This window comes from Mustela erminea, chromosome 4 (genome assembly GCF_009829155.1).
Source record: "Mustela erminea isolate mMusErm1 chromosome 4, mMusErm1.Pri, whole genome shotgun sequence".
Taxonomy (NCBI): domain Eukaryota; kingdom Metazoa; phylum Chordata; class Mammalia; order Carnivora; family Mustelidae; genus Mustela; species Mustela erminea.
In genome coordinates this window covers 147,950,215-147,970,884 of record NC_045617.1, presented here as the reverse complement: position 1 = coordinate 147,970,884, position 20,670 = coordinate 147,950,215, and the positions used below count along the sequence as shown (strand labels likewise).

At 41.0% G+C, this 20,670-nt stretch overlaps 2 protein-coding genes across 6 annotated transcripts in view; both read left to right on the top strand.

Annotated features, from left to right (window-relative positions):
* The first annotated feature begins 1,842 nt into the window (after positions 1-1,842).
* LOC116589445 (sodium-dependent phosphate transport protein 4-like) lies at positions 1,843-9,565 on the top strand. Its single transcript, XM_032341383.1, is given in 9 exon segments — positions 1,843-1,852; positions 1,935-2,146; positions 2,348-2,588; positions 2,674-2,754; positions 7,758-7,832; positions 7,835-7,913; positions 8,203-8,293; positions 9,144-9,280; positions 9,369-9,565. Coding segments are annotated over 8 exon segments (924 nt in total). The 3' UTR covers positions 9,279-9,280; positions 9,369-9,565.
* A 4,831-nt stretch (positions 9,566-14,396) lies between these two features.
* LOC116589250 (sodium-dependent phosphate transport protein 1-like) overlaps positions 14,397-20,670 on the top strand; it is a 41,895-nt gene continuing 35,621 nt past the window's right edge. For 2 of the 5 annotated variants that reach the window (XM_032341273.1, XM_032341274.1), the window contains exons 1-2: positions 14,398-14,560; positions 15,891-15,971. In XM_032341273.1, the coding sequence (XP_032197164.1) occupies positions 14,456-14,560; positions 15,891-15,971 (186 nt within the window). In that variant the 5' untranslated portion in view covers positions 14,398-14,455. Of the gene's footprint in view, positions 14,727-15,890; positions 15,972-20,670 lie in introns of all 5 variants that reach the window. The other 3 variants (XM_032341275.1, XM_032341277.1, XM_032341276.1) reach the window with 3 other exon arrangements.

Here is a 20,670-nt window from a genome sequence, read left to right as displayed (position 1 = left end):
CTCCCAGAAACCCTTTTCCCCTTGGCTTCCAGGACACCACACTCTCCTGCTCTCCTGGTTTTCTTCCAAACCCTCTGACCATTCCCTTTCACTGGTTGTACCCACGTATTTGGCCTCTGTAAATATCAGACGTGCCCAGAGTCAGTCATTGGTTCTCCTCCCTCTGTGTTTTCCTTTCCCGAATACCATGGCTTCAAGTATTATATGTAGGTTATGAGTGTCCAGTCTTATACCTCAGCCCCTATATCTCTTCTAAACTCTAAAGTTGTGTATCCAACAACATTCTCGACACCTTCCCTTAGGTCCCTAAAAGGGATCTCTGTGGGTCTAACAATAAGCTCTTGATCATCCCCACTCCCCACAAACCTGCTCTTGCCACAGAACTTCCTTCCTCATTGAACCAGGCTTCTAGTTCTTAGAACAAGAACCTCTCCAGTGCCCTTCCCCCACCGGTCTATAAAACTGAAACCTTGATTTAGTGTGACTCATGCTGGGGATTGATCTGGGATCTGATTACCTTTTTGCTCTTCTACTGCTATGACCCCCGTCCAACGTTCTTCACTTGTCTTCTGCATTATTGCAATAGCTTCTTCCCAGCAGTAGCCGTCTTTCCTAGAAATGCAAAACCAGATTTGAATGCTGTGCTCATTTCTTTTTCTACCTTTTTTTTTTTCCTATATTTTTTCCATAGTTTGTGGTTGTGAATTTCCCTGAGAAAACATTTTTAGGGGTTTAATTTCAAACTTCATTTTATTTTTTTAGAGAGAGTGAGAGCACAGGAATAGGGTGGGAGAGGCAAGGAAAAAGAGAATCTTTTTTACTTATTTACTTATTTGAGAGAAAGCGGGGGGAAGAGAGTGAGCAGAAGGAAAGGGAGAGAGAGAATCTCAAGCAGGTTCCCCACTGAGTGTGGAGCCTGACCTCACAACCCCAAGATCATGACCTGAGCCAAAATCAAGAGGGGGACACTTAACTGACTGAGCCACGCAGGCACCTCTTAATTTTAAACTTTAACTGAAAGCTTGTCCTCAACGCCTGAAGACATAAGGAATAATAAGAATCATTATCTACACCAAGGAACAACTCCTTCAGAGTTTAAAAAATTGTGTTTTATATATACCTAATTTATAATGTAGTACACAAAATATATATAACATATTTTATTTAAATTACAGAATGTAAATATGTACATATACATATTTTTATTTATATGCATATAAAATGTACACTTTACTATATATGTATTTACTTCTGAGGGTTTTATTTTATTTTATTTTTAAGATTTTATTTATTTATTTGACAGAAAGAGATCACAAGTAGGCAGAGAGGCAGGCAGAGAGAGAGGAGGAAGCAGGCTCCCTGCTGAGCAGAGAGCCCGATGCGATGCGGGGTTCCATCCCAGGACCCTGGGATCATGACCTGAGCCGAAGGCAGCGGCTTAACCCACTGAGCCATCCAGGCACCCTACTTCTGAGGATTTTAATCAACAATAGGATATAATAACCCAGGAATGGGAGAGACAGAATTATGGGAAGAACAGATGCCTCAGAGCAAGTCAGTGTCTACACAGCTGTAGTATAAACACACCTTTGGGGGACCTGCCTTCGGCTCAGGTCATGGTCCCAGAGTCCAGGAAATGAGTCCCACATCAGGCTCCCTGCTCAGTGGAGAATCTTCTTCTCTGCCCCACCCCTGGCTCATGCTCAATTTCTCTCTCTCAAATTAAAAAAAAATTTTTTTAAATAAAAATAAATAAAAACACCTTTGGTTCAACTCAGTGATTTCCTCCTTTTGTATCTTCCTTTCCTAAAGCCAGCAGAGCGCCATTTAAACCATCAAGGCATGGCCTGTGGTATTTTTCTGTATTACAACTTGTGAGAAACAAATGATGGCTTAATGAGAAAAGCCCTAACGTCACATTATAATCGTTCTAGGTCTAAGCTTGTGCTCCACTCGCTATGGGATAGCCTTTACCATGCACATGTGCAACTTCATAACGGCGGCACAGTGTACTGTCCTAAACATCACCATAGTAGCCATGGTCAACAGCACGGACCATCGCTTCCAGTTTAATGACTCTACCGAGGGGCTGCCTGGTGACTTATTTGGTGACCCGAATAACGGCCCAGACAGTCTCCCTGCAGGGGTAAGCAAAGCAAGATTGAAGCTGTGCATTTGTTCTTACTGCTCATCTGCTTGTATGCTTATTTTGGGGGCTTCTATGTTAAAAAGTTGTATTGGGGGAAATAGTGATGTGAAAGCAAGTGAAAGATCTAACAAGGTTTTTGTAGTTATGATAGCACCTTCCTGCAAATAGCTCACTGGAGCGTTTTCTTGTCTCTTTAAGGTCCCTGTGTACAACTGGAGCCCTCAGATTCAGGGCATCATCTTTAGTTCTCTCAGCTATGGCCTGATACCGATGCTGTTTCTCAGTGGATACCTTGCTGGAAGACTAGGAACAAAGAGAGTGGTTGGTGTTTCTTTGTTTGCAACCTCACTTTTCACTGTGTTCGCCCCTCTGGCGGCCGAACTGAGACTAGTTTCCTTCATTGCAACTCGAATTGGACAAAGCATAGGCCAGGAATCCAGATACTTTGCAACTATGAGCTGGATGGGAGTTTCCACATGGCACCACACATCAAGAGCTCTAATTATGTTAATTTCAGGGATCGGTATTAGGGGGTCAGCATGCGCTGTGGGAGAAATGGGGTCCTCCACATGAACGAAGTCGAATCTGCTCCATCAGTTTATCAGGTAAAAACACAGAACTGAAATGAGTACATTACCATGAAACATCTGCACCCTGGGTTACTTGACAATTTTTCTATTGAATGTTTCTTTGTCTTCTCCTCAGTGTTGACCAGGTATTTATAAATTAAGGAGATGGATCCTTTGTGACAGGACTTTCAGTTGTTTTTTCCCCAAATTGTCATTTGTAACATGACTTTGCTGATAATGATTTTTCCTATTCTGAAAGAAACATATTTTTGTGTAAATTGATCATTCTTTCCTTCTATGGCTTCTAGATAAAAGCACCCACCTGTGTTTTTTCTTGAACTTGCATGATTTCACTTTTTATAGCTAAATTTCTGATATATTGGAGTCTATTTTAGAATTCTATGTATAAAGTATGCATCCAACTTAATCTTCTTTGGAATTTCTCTTAGCTTACTGAGAACTGCTTTCTGATTGTGATTTGCTTAGGCAGTGTATCTGAAAGGAATATTCTGAAGAAAGAAGTCTACATAATATTGGGGAAGAATGAAAAATGGGAAGAATAGAGCTAACAAACATAAAATTGGTGAAGTAGGTGCTGGGTAAGAAAAGCTAACTAATGGATACCAAGAGAGCCAGGGACTCTTCATCCCAGAAAACAAGCCCCCCCTGCCCCAACCACATACAAACACACACAGCCTGACTGACTTCATACCCCCATAGAGCCCTTTATAACCTTGGAGGATTATTTTCAATCACCAGAGCTTGTATTCAGTATTCACTGATAGGGGAATAGTCCACCAATTTGGGCAAAGGAAATTCACATCAGTTATCACAACTGACTAATGGAGCTTCTAAGTTTAACCCCCGCCCCCAATCCTCAAACACATGAAAGAAACCAAGAGCACAAAAGAGAAAGACCAAACTCAAAAACTGTAAGAATGAATCCAAATGAAGGATAAATTAAAAGAAAATTTTACATGATTAACAAATAACATGGGAGAGATCCCAGGAAATATGTATAATAACATTTATTTAAAAAGAAAAAAAAAAAACTGTCCAAATGGCTAGTAACAAAAAGGCATTGGAAAAAATGTGGAGAAAAGAGAATCCTTGTGCCCTATTAATGGGAATGTAAATTGGTGCAGCAACTGTGGAAAACAGTATGGGGATTCCTGAAAAAACTAGAAATAAAGATCCCATACAACCCAGTTAGTCCCCTTCTGGGTATTTACCTGAGGAAAATGAAAAACGCTCATACAAAAGATATTTGCCCTCATATCTTGCAGCAATCTTTACAACAGCAAAAGATAAGGAAGTAATCCATGCGTCCATCAATAGATGGATGGCTGGAGAGGATGCAGTATAGACATCATGGAATATTATTTAGTCATAAAAAAAGAATGAAATCTTGCCATTTGCAGCAACATGGATGGACCCAAAGCTTTATTATGCTAAGTGATACAAGTCAGACAAAGACAATGACCATATGATTTCCCTTATATGTGGAATGTAAAAAACCAAACAAACAAATAACAGTAACAAGAGGAAAGACAGACAGACTCATAAATAAAGGGAACAGACTAGTGGTTGCCAGAAGTGGGAGGGTGGGGGAGTGGGGGGATCAGTCAAATAGGTGTGAAGGGGATTAAGAGATACAAACTTCCAGTTATAAAATAATTAACCATGGGAATGGAAAGTACAACGTAGGGCATAGAGTCAATAATATTACTATTGTATGGTGATAGAGGGTTACTACACTTACTGTGGCTATTTTGCAATGTGTGACATTGTCAAATCACTATATTGTACACCTGAAACTAACATACATCAACTATACTTCAACTAAAAATGTGAGAAAATAACTTAGACAATAGATTGCATAGTATTCCATTGTGTATATATACCACATCTTCTTGATCCATTCATCTGTTGATGGACATCTAGGTTCTTTCCATAGTTTGGCTATTGTGGACATTGCTGTAAAATAGTTGTTGATAAAATAATATAATTGTTAGTATTTTTAACTGCAATGAATGGTCTGAATACCTAAATGAAGGGAGATGAACATCAAATTAGCAAATTGGACAAGTAAGTTGAAAGATTATCCCAGAATACAAGAATCAGAAGATGGAAAGCATGCAGGAAAGGTTTAAAATTTTGGAAGGAAGACAGCCCCCTTCTCTCTCATTTCCTGTTACATAGGCATAGAGCTACTGGAATAGGATGACTGACTGCCTAGAAATCTCAGGAATCCACAAGTCTGCAAGTTCCAGAGGCTTCCTTGGTTTTGGTATTAGGGGAATACTTTAGTGTCTCCAAAAAGGTAGTCTTCACTGGCCTCTAGAAACCTTTTTTGGTTCAGAGAACACAAAGCCAAGGCCGTCCGAGGGGCCAGTGGGAAGCCATTGGAGGAACCGGCAGGTGGAGTGGGCTAAGCCTGTAAGAACTCAATAGTTCTTATAGAAATGGCCATTTCTGGTGATTCTAGGGATTTCAGCAGGCTGTCCTGGTCAACAGGATGACTCATCCTGTGAGGCTGAAGGAAGACATCCCAGAAAACACCCCAAAGTAGAAGGGCCCAGGTACTGCCAGGCTCTAGGACAGTACATACTCTATCTTCCTCTCCAGGGAACCACAGAGGCACATCTATAAGCAGGAAACTTTCTAACTACTTACAGAAAAAAGACTAATAAGCAGATAAAACAGAACTGGCAGTGCATATCTGAGGTGACAGAAACACACACACACACACACACACACACACACACTTAGTTTGAAGATGAGGCAACAACATACAGCAGTAAAAATGGGGGGAAAAACAACACTGCAACTGCACACAGCAACATGGCTAAGTGTTAGAAACACAAATGCTGGATGAACAAAGCATGTCTATTGTGGTGGAAAATCACCTTGATGCAATTTTAGCCCCAAGTACACTACCCTGGCAAGCTATCCCAGTGGTCACGGTACAGATGGGCTCACAGGATAAATGGGGTGCTCTCTTGTCCAGTTAAACTCCTCTAAAACTCACAGTGAAATGGAAAATGGAAAAATGGGGTAATGACACACTTAAGATATACTTTGCAGTGTCCTAAAGAGAATAGCCAGGATGCTATAACTTTAATAAAAGTCAGAAAAGACAAACATACCCTTGAGGTATACATATACACATACACATACACATACACATACACATACACATACACATGAGTTACAAATTGCATAAACAGGTGATAGATTTAAGCATTAATTTACAATACATATAAATCAAGTGCTAGCTATGAACTATGAGTGGAGATCGAATGGACTCGGCAGAAATACGGCAGAGAACAAGGCATACTAAAATCTCTCAGGATGCAGATGGTAGGGCGCCTGGGTGGCTCAGTGGGTTAAAGCCTCTGCCTTCGGCTCAGGTCATAATCCCAGGGTCCTGGATCAAGCCCCGCATCATCTGGCTCTCTGCTAAGGGGGGAACCTACTCCCCCCACCACCCCGTCTGCCTCTCTGCCTACTTGTGATCTCTGTCTGTCAAATACATTTTTTAAAAAAAGTTTCTATTAAAAAAAAGAAGATACAGATGGTATTTGAAGACCTTGGTTGAATGTGATCACCCAGAGAAGAAACCCAAGGAAATAGTCCCATGATCCTCCAATCTCTGGGCCCCAGACAAAGGAGAAGGAGAGGTAGCGGGGACTGGGAAGCCACCCAGGGGCCCTTGGGCAACATTCAGTCTGAGGTGACGGGTCCATGGAACCATGTGCTGCTGGTCTAGAGAAAACGATGGTGGACTTAGCAAGCCAGAGGTCCTGAAAGGCCTTGACAAGGGTGGAAGGACAGAGACTGCAAGCACAAAAGGAGCAGAAAACTGTCAAAGCACATGGAAGGAGTTCTGAAGAGGTGGAAAGTTTTGTCTGGTTTTGAGCCCTGGCTGTATGAAGGAAGATAAATTTGCATATGTGGATGGGTGGGAACAGAGAGCCAAGGAATTAAGTGAGGGTACAGACTTGAGGGTGCCTCCTCTCTGAGCGGCCTGGGCCTGGGCAAGACTGGAGGAGACGTGGTCCAGGGGTCCAGAGGGATCTGGTCTTGGTTGGTTGCAGGAACTTGTCCCCTATTGTAACTGGAGTAAAGGCAGAGGGTTCAAGGGGAACATTAAGATTCGGTGGACTTCATGGTAGAAAAGGTACTGAAATGTTGAAAATGTTCAATGTTCTCAAGGAGATGAGGGGGAAAAAAACCCAATATTTTTGGCCATTTAGTTTGGTACAACCTTTTTTTTTTTTTTTTTTTTTAAAGATTTTATTTATTTATTTGACAGAGAACACAAGTAGGCAGAGAGGCAGGCAGAGAGAGAGGAGGAAGCAGGCTCCCTGCTGAGCAGAGAGCCCGATGCGGGACTCGATCCCAGGACCCTGAGATCATGACCTGAGCCGAAGGCAGCGGCTTAACCCACTGAGCCACCCAGGCGCCCGGTACAACCTTTTTGTAAGATACTTTGACAGTACCCATCAAAATGAAAAATGCATAAGTGGTCAGGCAAGGCCACTGATGACAGCCTGTTCTACCAAAATAAATTATACTTACGTTCAGAAAGAACACCTTAGTTTCAAAAAAGTTGTAAAAAGAAAGTGTGCCCTACTATGTATGAGAATACTCTGTGAGGTCAGGGAAATTAAAACAATGCTACTGGCCCTTTCACAGACAAATTGAGCTTTCTGCCTGCATGGGGCACACATGCCTTACAGAGAGGTAGGTGTGTGTGTCAGTATACATTAGAGATGTCTGCAGAGAAGAAAGGCATGCAACTCTACACCACATAATTTGGACTAGTTAACATTAGAGACCAGAATGGGAATGGGTTTGGGGGCACACGAGGGGAACTTTGGTTCTTTGTGGTAATTTACTCTTACAATAAGCATACGTCACACAACTTGTGTAGGTAAAAATTAAAATAGCACAGAAGGAAGAAGGATACCTGTCATCTGTCATGTTATTAGGGAACTGTCAGAAAAATGGAGAACATGTTTAATTTGTTCCACATTCCCTAGGAAATTTCCCATCTTCAGTGCTCCTTGTGGTTCTGCCCTACATCACCCCCAGCTACATCACGACAATGACCTCTTGATCCTCTCGTGTGGACTGAGCTCCTTCTGTCACTCAGGGATCTATATCAATGTCTTAGATATTGCTCCAAGGTAGAAGGGTAATCTCCACTCTTATATTCATGTATTCTGAAAAAGATGTAGCCCAAAGCTTTCTGGGAGCCCCAAACTTTGAGAAATAATAAATCATAGGCAAGGACTGCAGTTGATCCTCTGGCCATTTTTTGAGGTACGTGGGGAGAGGGGTATTTTTTGATTTGTCTCAGTTCCTCTCATTGAACATATGCAGTGCAAGTCCTTTTTGATATACTTAGAAGAGCAGGGCTGAAGGACACTGTGGAGCACCTCTGGATCTAGCCTGGAACATTCCTGTCACCCACAGACATTCCAGTTTTCTTACAGGAGCCACAAGGGGATTCATATTCATAGCAGCAATCCTGACACCAACTGTCAATGGATTTCTCCTCGATCAGGTAGTTTTCCTGTCACAGATTCTTCAGATGCTCTGCCATCTAGATCTAGAGGTAGTGGCATAAAGACGCTATTCTCATTTTAGAAAACACAATAAATTGCAGTCCCCTTTGTCATGAAGATCAACCTGGCAAAGAAAAATGTAGAACAATTTCCTTCAGTCTTTAATACCAGAAACCACACAGCCATAGAGGTGTCCGGAGATGATGATTGCGTGCATAGAGGCAACTTACCATGTCTTCTGCAACATTCTGGAATTTTCACTTGCACAACCATCCCCAAGCAGAGGGATGATTTAAAACAGATGTGGTGGAGTGTGGGACACATGCAGGCATCATTATAGGAATATCATATGCAGGAATCTCATTTAATTATTGATTAATTAATGAGGATGGTATGTTATTACCCCCATTTCCTGATGATTAAGCTGAAAATCTGACACTATATCCACTATCTATATAGTGTCTCTATATCCACTAAGACGATATAGAATCAGAGTTCTTCCTTTTTAGACATGTCTAGCCCCAAGCCTGCAATGCTGCCACCATGACATTGCAAAGCAAGAAAAAAACACTCAGCATGTTTGATGTCATGATTTGCACAAAAGAGAAAACATATGGCACCTTGCTAAACTGTGACAAATGCAGTTCGGTAAGCTAATCGTAAAGGTCCTTAAATCCCATTTATTAAAACTATTCCAAATCCACTTTGAACATATTATTTCTATCCAACTACCAAGCTGCTTGCAGGGAATGAATTTCTGCATGGAAACCCACTAGCAAACTATTAATACAGCCTCACAGAGAAAAGGATGAAAGGGGGTAATATTTACTTGAGCTTTTGTGTCCTCAGGACCCTGAATTTCGGTGGAGAAATGTCTTCTTGTTGTTATTTGCCATTAACCTATCAGGACTGATCACCTACCTTATATTTGGAGAAGCAGTTATCCAAGACTGGGCTAAAGAGAGGAAACTCACTCGTTTATGAAGGTAAAGGATAGTGATTTTGTCCGTGGATTTAACCACAGAAGCACTATTTAAATCTTTAATTTGATGTCCTTTAATTTGATTTCCTTAGTTATCCTACCTTGCTATGATGGAAAGTTACTGGACACCTTCCTGCACAAATGAGAAGACTTTGGTGTTAAAAATATCAACAGAAAGAATTTCTTTTGTCTGGTTTTTTTCAAATCTGAGATCAGTTCTTTATGTTATTAAGCTTTCTTTCTGAGAAAAATGTAAGAAGAATGAAAATTCCAATAAAGTGACAGCCAAGTACGAAGTTGTCGTCCTCATTGAATTACCAGTGGATTAGGAGGAACTGCTAGATCAGAGCCCACAGGCCAGACTCACAGTTTCTGGATCTCAAAACAGGAAACAATGTTTGGAAGCTCTTCATCCAGGGTGGTAACCTCAGTAGGATGATGACTTTTCCTATTTGTAAAAGCTAATGTTCATTTATATTTGTTGGACTAGACATTGGCCACATACCGCTCCCTTTGTATGATCCACTCTTCATCCCGTTTAGGCCCCAGGAGGCTGGCCTGCACGGTTTCCATCCACAATGCCTTGTCCCCTGGATCCTGCTGGATTTTCAGTGGAGGCTGAAGAGTGAGGACAGGGGGTGTCTATCCCTAAAGTCCCTCCCTGTGGGATCGGCAGGTTGCTGATTCTTCCCCTGCAGTTCACAGCCGCTGGCTGGTCCATCCACACATTCTGGTGGTTTCTCTCCTCCCTGTCAGGACTTTCTTGGCCTGTGCCACATTCTCAGTCCTGTGTAAGTTGTCTCTTTTAACGATGTCTTCAAATGCACTACTGTGAGTCTGCTGTATTTTCCTTTTGGACTCCAACGGCTTCAGTGGTTGAATCATCTATAATGCTCCCAACAGGAGAAGGAGCAGTATTTTTGTAAAATGGGAATGTGTAGGTGTCAACTAGCCAGAGCATGTATGGGGATCCAGGGCTGTTTCCTTGGTTGCTTCCTGCGGCGATCTTCACCTTAGAGACAGTAGAGCCATGAGGTTATTTCATGTTGAGGTGATGGGATAGGCATGGTTCTGAATGAAAAACCAGGGCAAGTAAACAGAGGTCAAATCTGTATACACTAAAAGACCATGACTGAAGTCTTGCTCTCATCTAGAATCTAGGAATTGGGACACGAAAGTAAACTGGGCACAGTCACTATTCTCCAGTCTAAAGTACAGGACAGACAAAATCGCTGCCAGGCCTCTGCCTTAGGCAAAATAGCAGAGGGACATACAGACCATTTGGGGAGACCATACAAGCGGTTCTGACCCCAAGTGGAAGAGCACAGTGAGGAATCTTCCTCCACAAGAAATTCCTGAGCTAAATGGGTTGTTTTATGGTAAGATTTCTCACACTGAAGCCCAACACATGCAAAAGTATGGAGACAAGAAACAGGATGAATTCTGAAAAAAATGACCTGCCTCCATGGTCAGTGAGTAAAGAACAGAAGATGAGATTAGGAGGGTGAGTGTGACCAGCACATGAAGGTCGTGTTTGCCACGTTAGGGAGCTTGAGGGAGACCCTACAAGCAATAGTGACATGGAGAGAAGAACAGAGACATCCATAATGTTCAGGAGGTAAAGTTGAAAGGTCATCGTATTTGGTTAGATGGATGCTGAAGAATCTGGGTCTCTAACCTGACAGACTGCAAATAGAGTGTCTGAACAACTAAGCCAGAGAATGCAGGAAGAGGAGTCTTTTTTAGAGCGAAGACAATGAGTTGATGTGGGGCCATGTTGTGTTAGTGATAATAATGAGGTAATCAAGTGGGCATGTGTATTCGTTTCCTGGGTTGGCCATAACGAAGTGCTACAAATTGGGTGGCTGAAAAGCAGTAATTTATTGTCTCACAGTTGCAGAAGTCTGAACAGAGCAGCGGATTTTGTTCCTTCTCAGTGTTGAGGGAGAATCAGTTCTGTGCCTCTCTGCTAGGAACCTCAGGAACTCCTTAGTTTGTAGAAGTCTTTCCCCCTTTGTCTTCGTATCATCTTCCCTCTGTACATGTCTCTTTGTCAAACTTTCCCCTACTTGTAAGGATGTCCCATGTTAATGACAGGTTTTTTGTTTGGGGGGGGGTGGTTTGAGAGAGAGAGAGAGCATGCCATACATGGAAGCTGGGGGAGGGGCAAGTGGAGAGAGAGCGAGACAATCTTAAGCAGGTTCCACGCTCAGCACAGAGTCTGACCCAGGGCTCCATCTCACAACCCTGAGATCATGACCTGAAATCAAGAGTCAGCTGCTCAACTCACTGAGCCACCCAGACATCCTGCTAATGACAGGTTCTTAATGTCATTCTTGAGAGTACTAAATGGATATACCAACATGCTGAAGGCCCTGAGGGTCCAAGGCTGAGCCATGTGCTTCTGAGTCTTTGGTGTAGGTACTTAATAAATGTCTGATGAATCTTAATATAGGAATATTATCATAAAGCAAAAACGTAATTCTGTGTATTAGGAATCAAGATGTTTACTGTATGACAAAAATTCAGGAGCATAAAGTCAAAGAAGTTTTAAAAATCACTCCAACATTCAAATTGAATTGGAAATATAATCAGAATTTATAATTTTTTTTTCTTAAAAAATAGTTTAAGTTCTTCTGCTGAAAGGGCTAGAAGCAATGAGACCTAGAAGCAGAGAGTACCTCAGTGTTTGGAGCGTGGCTGTTATCTGCTACTGAAAGGAACCAGCACTCCATAAAAAAGCCCAGGTTCCAGAACAGGAAATACGCTAGAGAAGTCTGGAGTGTGTGTGTGTGTGTGTGTGTGTGTTAGAAAACAAGGAAGATTTCCCAGACAACTAGGGTCAGGTCTTAATAGATAGAAACCAGCTGGAGTAGCCTCCTACTGGCCAAAGAAGGGACAATTTAAGCATCAAAAAACAGGGGCTCAACAGATTGAAACACATCAAGTAAAACCCATGAAGTCATAATTTTCCTTGGTCAACTTCACTAAGGCACTAAATTATTATTCTACAACTTCATAAAGTATCCTGGCTTTCTTATTTTTTTAAGATCATTTATTTATTTGAGAGAGAGAAAGAGAATGCGTACAAACAGTAGGGAGGGCCAAAGGGAGAAGCAGACTCGCTGCTGAGCAGGGAGCCAGACATGGGGCTCAATCTCAGGGCCCTGGGATCACGACCTGAGCAGAAGGCAGATGCTTAACTGACAAGCCACACAGGCGCCCCAGCTTTCCTGTTAAATTGTGTTTCAGGTTAACAAAATATTCAATTGGGCAAATATCCTGTTTTGCAGAAGGCTCCAGTTCCTACACGACGAAGGCAGGACAGAATTAGGAAACCATTTTGTAACTTCTAATAAAATAATGGCTCTACACAGCATTTACTAACAACCATCAAAGTCCGCAGGCAAAGGCTGCTGAGAACTTCATGGGTGGATAAATCAAGCTGAGACTATCTGAACCCACCGAGCAATCTTATCTCACTGAAGATGGGTCAAGCTGCCAGCAGCTCATGAAGGATTCTTGTCCTTGGTCTAAGCAAGCCTCTCCATACACCAGCAGCTTCCAGAACAAAGGGAGTAAAAAATTTATCAAATGACACTGAAAGGAAGCAATTAGCCAAATCAGACATGAGGGTCACTCTGCAAATGAGCCTGTTTTGTTACTACTGTTGTTTTTAAGTAACAGCCAGTACAAAATGAAGGAAATGATGGTTATGAAGTTACAGAGAGGTGAGAGCCCTAACAGTTATGGACCACACGTGGATCTTGTTTGGGTCCTCATTTAAATAAACAAATGATTAAATAAATAAATACATGAAGTATTAAAGGATAACTCTAAAGCAACTGGAAACATACTCATAATGACTAACTATTAGATGATATCAAGAGATCATTGCCTATTATTGGGCTGAGGGCATGTTATGTTTTTTAAAGCACTAATGAGTTCTATATCCAGGCTGTCCTTTTTGTGGGAAAAATAACATAATATTTGAGATTTATTTTAAAATACTACAGAAAACCACCACTGGAGAAAAATACATAAAAATATGTATGTATAAAATTATATATATTGGTGATTGTTGAAGCTGGTTAATGGGCACATGGTTATATTAAACTGCTCTATGTTTCTTCTATGTTGGGAAGTTTCATATACAGTGTTAAATTTAAAAACTTAATAAGAAACACAGAATCCAGATGTAGAATCCAGAAGTGATTTCAAAGTACATCACAGAGCAACATAAAGCTTTGGGGGTCAGCATACAAGAAGATCATTTGCTCTGGGTAATCAGTGATGAGAACCCGAGACATGGACACCAGATGGGAATGCTGTTTATTTAAAATATGGACATTGAGCAGCTGCTGATCTGGGGCTCCCATCACTAAAAGGCTGGAGAATGCCAGAAATGGCCAGCCTCGTCATCAAACTGTACAAACATGCAGGGATAGCCAGGACCTAGATTTCCGATGGAAAAAATATCCAACGGATTATATAAGACATCAGAGTCTTTGGGGCAAATAGGTTAAACGTTTTCAACATTTCTTTAGAGAAAATGATTGGGCCAATTAATAGAGTATCTGCTATGTGCCCAATATTTATTAGGCACTTTATAAGTATAATAACATATCTCTTAAAAAATGCTTAAGTATGTAAGAAACTATATGTCTTACAAAGTCCCTGATTTAAGGGCTTAGATGTTCCTATCTGATCAGTAGGTTCCCTTCAAAGAATTCCAAGGTAAAAGCGCTCCTGGGTGTCACTATGGATAAGTGGCAGAACCAGGAGAATGTAGTCATTGCAGAAGCTATAGGGGAAGTCACTTTCTTTGGAGGATATACCTTAATAAAATGTACATCTCTCTGAGTAGCTTGAGTGTCAGGCAGATGTGGCCTTTGCAAAAGAGAGAAAGGGGGAGGGGAGGGGAGGGGAGGGGAGGGGAGAGGAGAGAAGAGAAGAGAAGAGAAGAGAAGAGAAAGGCAGGGCAGAGAGAAGGGAAAAAAAGGAAAAGGGATGGCAGGAAAGCAAAAAGCTAATAGGGTGTTTATCAGGCATTTAAATAGCCATAGCCTTCCTGTCAGAAGAGTATTACATACCCAGAGCCATGCTCAAGAGAAAACATCTACTCTGGGAACACTTACGCAACAGTCTGGTTCTCCTTCCTGGCAGGAGGAGACGAACGATGTCTGGCTATAGGGTCATGAACTTGACGGCTGATTGCCAGGAGGTTTCTAATCTGCTGGAAGATTGTAAGACTCACACTCCTCATCTGAAGATTCAAGAAAAGGTAAAAGTGAAGTTAAAAACTAACCCTTTTAACTTGGATATAATGAAGTCAGAGGATTGGGTGAAGGATTAATGGGGCTAAAAGTGGTAAATCCAGAAGTTCAGTATTTTTTAAAGTTCAAAGGCTTCGCAGGGGAAGAAGGAATCGCTTGTCTCTCCCGAATCAGGTCAGTCTTACTCTTATGTTGATACTAAATGAAATTAACAATTCCCCAAAGTGATAAGGGGGACTTCTCTGTTAAAGACCTTATCAAGGGTATTTAGCAAGCTCAGGAAATTTGGGGGAAAATATATATTTCCACAGATTCTTTCCAAAGAAAAGTAAAAAGAACCTATTTCTAGGGATGAATGTGATGTGGACAGTTGTGTGGACAGTCAAGGAAAGAGAAGTGTGTGGTGTGTGCTGTATGGTGCTTGTGTATCTGTGAATGGTGTGAGGTGTCTGTGGTGTGCATGGCAGCTGGTATGCATAAGTATGTGATGTTTGTATTTCATATATCTGTATTGTGTTGAGATGTGTTTGTGTGTGGTTGTGTGTGTGTGTGCAAAGTGTATGTGTGTTTGTGTAGTATGTTTGTGGTGTACTGGTATGTGTGCTTGTGCACGTGTGTATTTGGAAATAAACAGCTGACCCAAAAGATGTTTCAGCATGCGATAATGGTGGTTGACCAGTTGCTAACTCAAAATATTTTGCAAATCCATCCTTGGGAATTTATCCTTGAGCATCTGGTCATTCAAATTGATGCGGCTGAAACTCAAGGTGTAGACAAGCAACATGACCAGTGCCTGTTAGTGTACAAACTGGTCAGTCCAGGAAGGAGGCTATGTGAGAATGACCTGCTGTCCTCAAGGAGGCAAAATTAATAAGCAGATAGTTATTCTTTAGCCCTATTAAGATGTAAAAAATAATTTATTTGATTTTACTTACTCCTCTTCCAATGTTCTTTTTGTACATTCAATTTTCTGACCGTGAGCGATCTCCTATTGCCTGAAAAACATGCTTTAACATTATTTGTAGGGCACGTTGACCGTCAGTGAATTCCTTTAGTTTTTGTTTGCTTCACTTTTGAGGAATATTTTCACTGCATGTAGAATTATGGGTTAGCAGGGTTTTTGTACTTTTTTAATAGTTTTCAGGGGCATCTATATTTTTAGTCAACTTAAAAAACACAAGAGTGCCATGTCAAAAAAAGCACATGGTTGAGTTAAATGGGTACTGGTGGGAGGAGAAAGCTTCCCTTTGATGCACACTTTAAACCACAAAGGAGGACTGGACTTCTGGTCAGTTCTTCCCTGCACCACGCTGACACCAATGTGTTTTACACTTGCAGTGGAGACCAAACCCTTCAAGTAAGAAGAGAAGAAACTGGAATCCCTTATGCGAATGGATAACCAGTTCCCTCCCAGGAAAGGTACAAATTATTCTTTATCCCAGTGCATAGGCTTTCTTCTTCTTAGATATGACATCAAGGCGCACCTGGGTGGTCAGTCAGGCCTCTGACTCTTGATTTCGGCTCAGGTCATGATCTCAGGGTCATGGGCCTGAGCTCCATGTGGGATTGAGCCTGCTTAGGATTCTCTCTCTCCTTCTGCCCCTCCATGTGCATGAGAGCTCTCTCTCTCTCTTTAAAAAAAAAAAGAGATAGAGAGAGAGAGAGACATCATAGATTCTAGGTGAGAGGATTTTCCCATAAAAACATATAAAGGGTTAGAATGCCTGGGCGGCTCAGTCAGTTGAGCATCTGACTCTTGATTTGGGTTCAGATCATGATCTCAGGATCATGGGATTGAGCCCCAAGTCAGGCTCTGTCCTCAGCATGGAGTCTGCTTGAGATTCTCTTTCTCCTTCTCCCTCTGCCCTTTCTCCCACTTGTGCTCTCTAAAATAAATAAAATCTTAAAAATATACATATAAAGGGTCTTAGAAATGTTCAGGGAAGGATGTGAAAAAAATTGGTCCTACTCTAGTTTTCCATTAGAAAAAGCCCAAATACAAAGAATTCACTAAGTTATTTTGATTCTTATATATTTGTCAGTTGAATCACTTGGTGGAGAATATCAGAAAGAGGTGCACAATTTTTGTTGCATCTCAAAGAGAAAGAGACAGATGCCCAGATGGAAGCTGGGCAGAATGAATATTCTGAAGTCATTGCATCCTTGGACATCAACACTTGCATATCCTGAAAACTTTTTTTAGCCACACTGTTTATTTTGAGCAGGGCAATGGAAGGGCATTGTCTTAGAGTTATGTGCATGTCCAGGGGAACACAATCTAAGAAGAGAGAGTGGGCAATGAATTATATTCTTTTTCAATTTATGTAAAGATGAGTGGTCTATTAACTTCTAAGTATCTTCTTGTATTTTTTTTTTACATTTAGTGATTTGGATAGTTTTCTATTGTTCATTTAATCTATATTCAAACTTATATACAGATATACAAAACATTTAAACATATAAACTGATATGTATATATCATTAATTTCTGCCATTTTTCTTACCATTTCCTTCCTTTTTGGTTCTTTGGGTTTTTTCCTTTGTTAATTTTCTGTCTTTGAATTCTTTCTTCTTTTTTGATAATCATCCTCAGGGTATACCTTTGGCTCTAACTGTCCATGAGTTGGACATCTTAGTGTTGCTCATCCCACGCACTTTGGAATTTCTCTTGGTTTACTTTTTAACTCAAGGCTTATTTAGAATTAATTCATGGTCTTCCTGGAGCAAAGCAAAGGAGACGAGTGTATGAACTCAAAAGGCCATTCCTGACAATGACATCAAGTCCTTCTCTACACATGCCGAGGACTGCCTCCCTTCTCTAGAAGGATTTTTATTTTCTTCTCTCTCTCTTCCAGGGACTATTTTCTGTTAGTTTTCCAGGTCTATTCACTTTCCTTTTGATCAGCTTTGGAGCAAGCCATCCTCAGTGTGTGTGCGTATGTGTGTGGTTGGAGACTTTATTTTCTCATGGCCCAGGGATAGTAAGTTTTAGGCTGCAAGCCAAAGGAAAGACAGGCTGATGACTGAATTGCTTTCTTCCCTCCGCTGGGCTCCAGGGTTCATTCACCGCAGGCAAGTTTCCACAGCCCCTCATTGAGCAGCGGGTCTTTGGCATCTAATTGTCTGAGAAGAGGGTCTCTTACTAGACCTTCCCATTGCCAGGGTCTTGGCACTTGACTCCTTATTGTCTCTGTGCCCTGGGAGGCAGAAAACAAGAACAAATAATAATTTTTTTTTTTTTAACGCTGGTATCAAATGTCTTCAGAGAAAAATCTGCCTTCATTGATCAGTATATGCCTTTAGGAGCCCATCTCCACCAAACCCTTGGTCTGAATATTTCATTTTTCCTAGCAGATCATCCATGCTTTTAATGAAATAACTTACTTGATTGATTGATTTTTAGTTGTGGGGGGCAGAGGAGAAGGACGAGAATCTCAAGCAGGTTCCATGCCTAGTATATAGCCAACACAGAGCTCCATCTCTTGACCCTGAGATCATGACCTCAGCTGAAATCAAGAGTCACATGCTTAACCAACTGAGCCACCCAGGTGCCCTGAAATATTTTATTTTGAATACATTTCATCTAATATTTTTATCTGTTACAAAGAGATCAGTCCAAAAAATGAATTTTCCAGGCATTAGTGTAAATTCACTTAGCAGTATACCCAACATTCGTCTAGGTGACCTTCAAAACCCTATGAGTCAGCAACAGCCTTTTACTCTCCCTCTCCCCCTTTTGGAACTGGAACTTCTGCAACAATGACCCAATGCCTACCCCACCTTTGTATGGCAAGACCACTGGGGGCAAAGAGCTTGCCTCTCATTTCACAAGTCCACAGATACAGAAATATTGTGCTCCAGTGTGACCATCCTTTACATCTGTTTTAGATCATTTAGATGATTAAGATTTGTGACTTTAAGCTAATGAGATTTTGAGGAGGAGACAGAGTTGAGTTGATACTGTATTATGAGACTTTCAAGGAACCCTGGAAGGGGGTGAGTGTATTTTGCATGTGGGATGAATATGAATCTTTAAGGACTGGAGAGTGGGCCATGGTAGCCAGAATCCTAAGATCACCCCCCAAGATTCTGACCCCTAGTGTATATGCACTTTTTGCTAGTTATTCAAACGAACACTAAGCTAGGTGCTACCTCAAGAGATTTAGCAGATTTAAGTAGGGTCCCAAATCAGCTGGTCTTAAAATAGGGAAATTATCCAGAAAATAACCCCGCCCTTAAATCTGGGTCTAGAGGTCAAAGACCAAGCCGTTAGAGAGACTCAGTGTGAGAAAGTTCAATACTAAGACAATGCTAAGATTCTTCCTGGCTGGTTTTGGAGCTGGAGGAGGCCATGTGACAAGTCACAGGAAGCCTCTTGGAACAGTAAACAGCTCCCAGCTGAGAGCTGGCAGGGAGTCCGCAACCTCCATTCTGCATCCATAGAAAACTGAGTTCTTCCAATAATCTAAATGAGAATGGAAATGGATCCTTGCTGAGAGTCTTCAGCTGAGAACTCACCTGGACTGAACCCTTGAGTTTTAGCTGTTTAGACCTTGAGCAGAAAACCCAACCATACCATGCTAAACACTATGCTAAAACTTCTGACCTACAAAACTGTGAGTTAATAAATGGGTGTTGTTTTAAGCCATTATGTTTGCATAAAAAAAATTTTTTTTACACAATAACAGAAAATGAACACACTTTGTAAAGCCTATCTACAACTGAACCTTCAACAAAGCATTATCTGAAATGTACAAACATTAGAATCACTCCTTATATATCAGGAACACTGGTATAAAATCCAGGGATGACAGGTGCAACCAACAATACGCTGGTGGTTCTGCTCCAAGGAGAACATGAAATTAAAAATCCGAGGGTAGCAAAAGAAGAAATAAAATCGTCATTATTTGCATATTCCCAGCACAGACAACTTCCCCAAATTAACAGCGGTATTTTTAAGAAATAGCAACTTTTGGCTAGCTGCTGGATATAGTATCTATCTTTAAAAGTCTAATCCATTTCTTTATACCAAACACAGGCAAATAAAAAATGTAACTAAAGAGACACCAAATTACCCTATTACCCTCCATGGGGTTGTAACAATGTAGCTTCTCTCTTCTCTTCAGGGCTGGCCAACAAATGTGCTTTTGGATCTATGCCAAACTGATACATGATCATAATTTCTCAATATCTTTTAAAGATTTATCGAAGTATCATTACATACAATAAAATCACAGATCTCGGGTGTACCCTTAAATGAGTTCTGACAAATGCATAGACTTGTGAGCAACACTCTTAGAACATTACATTGCAGTTCCATTAGGTTCTTACTGGTTCTCTTGCCTTGAGGGAATTGCTGTATCTAACCACACAAATTAATTTCGCCTGTTTTTAAAAGTCATAAAAATAGATCTCTCTAGTATGCACTTTTTTTGGTGTCTAGATTCTTAAGCTGAGCATTTTTTTAAAAAACAGATTTTATTTATTTGACAGACAGAGATCACAAGTAGGCAGAGAGGCAGGCAGAGAGAGAGGAGGAAGCAGGCTTCCCGCTGAGCAGAGAGCCTGATGCAGGGCTCCATGCCCGCACCCTGGGATCATGACCTGAGCCAAAGGCAGAGGCTTTTTAAGCCACTGAGCCACCCAGGCACCCAAGCTGAGCAGATTTTCACTGACATTCATCTGATTGCTGAGTGTGTACTTCCTTCCTTTACATTTTTGAGTAATGTTCATTGTATTACTATAATACGGTTCATTCTAAACATTCACCTATTTTGAATAAAACTGCCATAAACATTCTGGTACAAGTCTTTTTGTAGACCTATGTTGCTATTTCTCTTGGGAAAATGCCATTTGTTGAAAAAGTCTTTATTTTCCTCTGCTATATTGCATTTAGTGCATTTATTCAAAAGCGTTTGACCATGTCTTTGCATCTGTTTCTGAACCCCCTACTCTCTTCCACTGATGAATTTGTTTGGCCTTACACAAACACCTTGCTCATTATGCTAGCTTGAAACTACCTCAAAAAGTAATTACATTTCTTTTAAATGTAATTTTCCTCTGCAATGTGCTTCTATGACTATTCATACACTATTGATACAAATTTAGAGAATGAAAC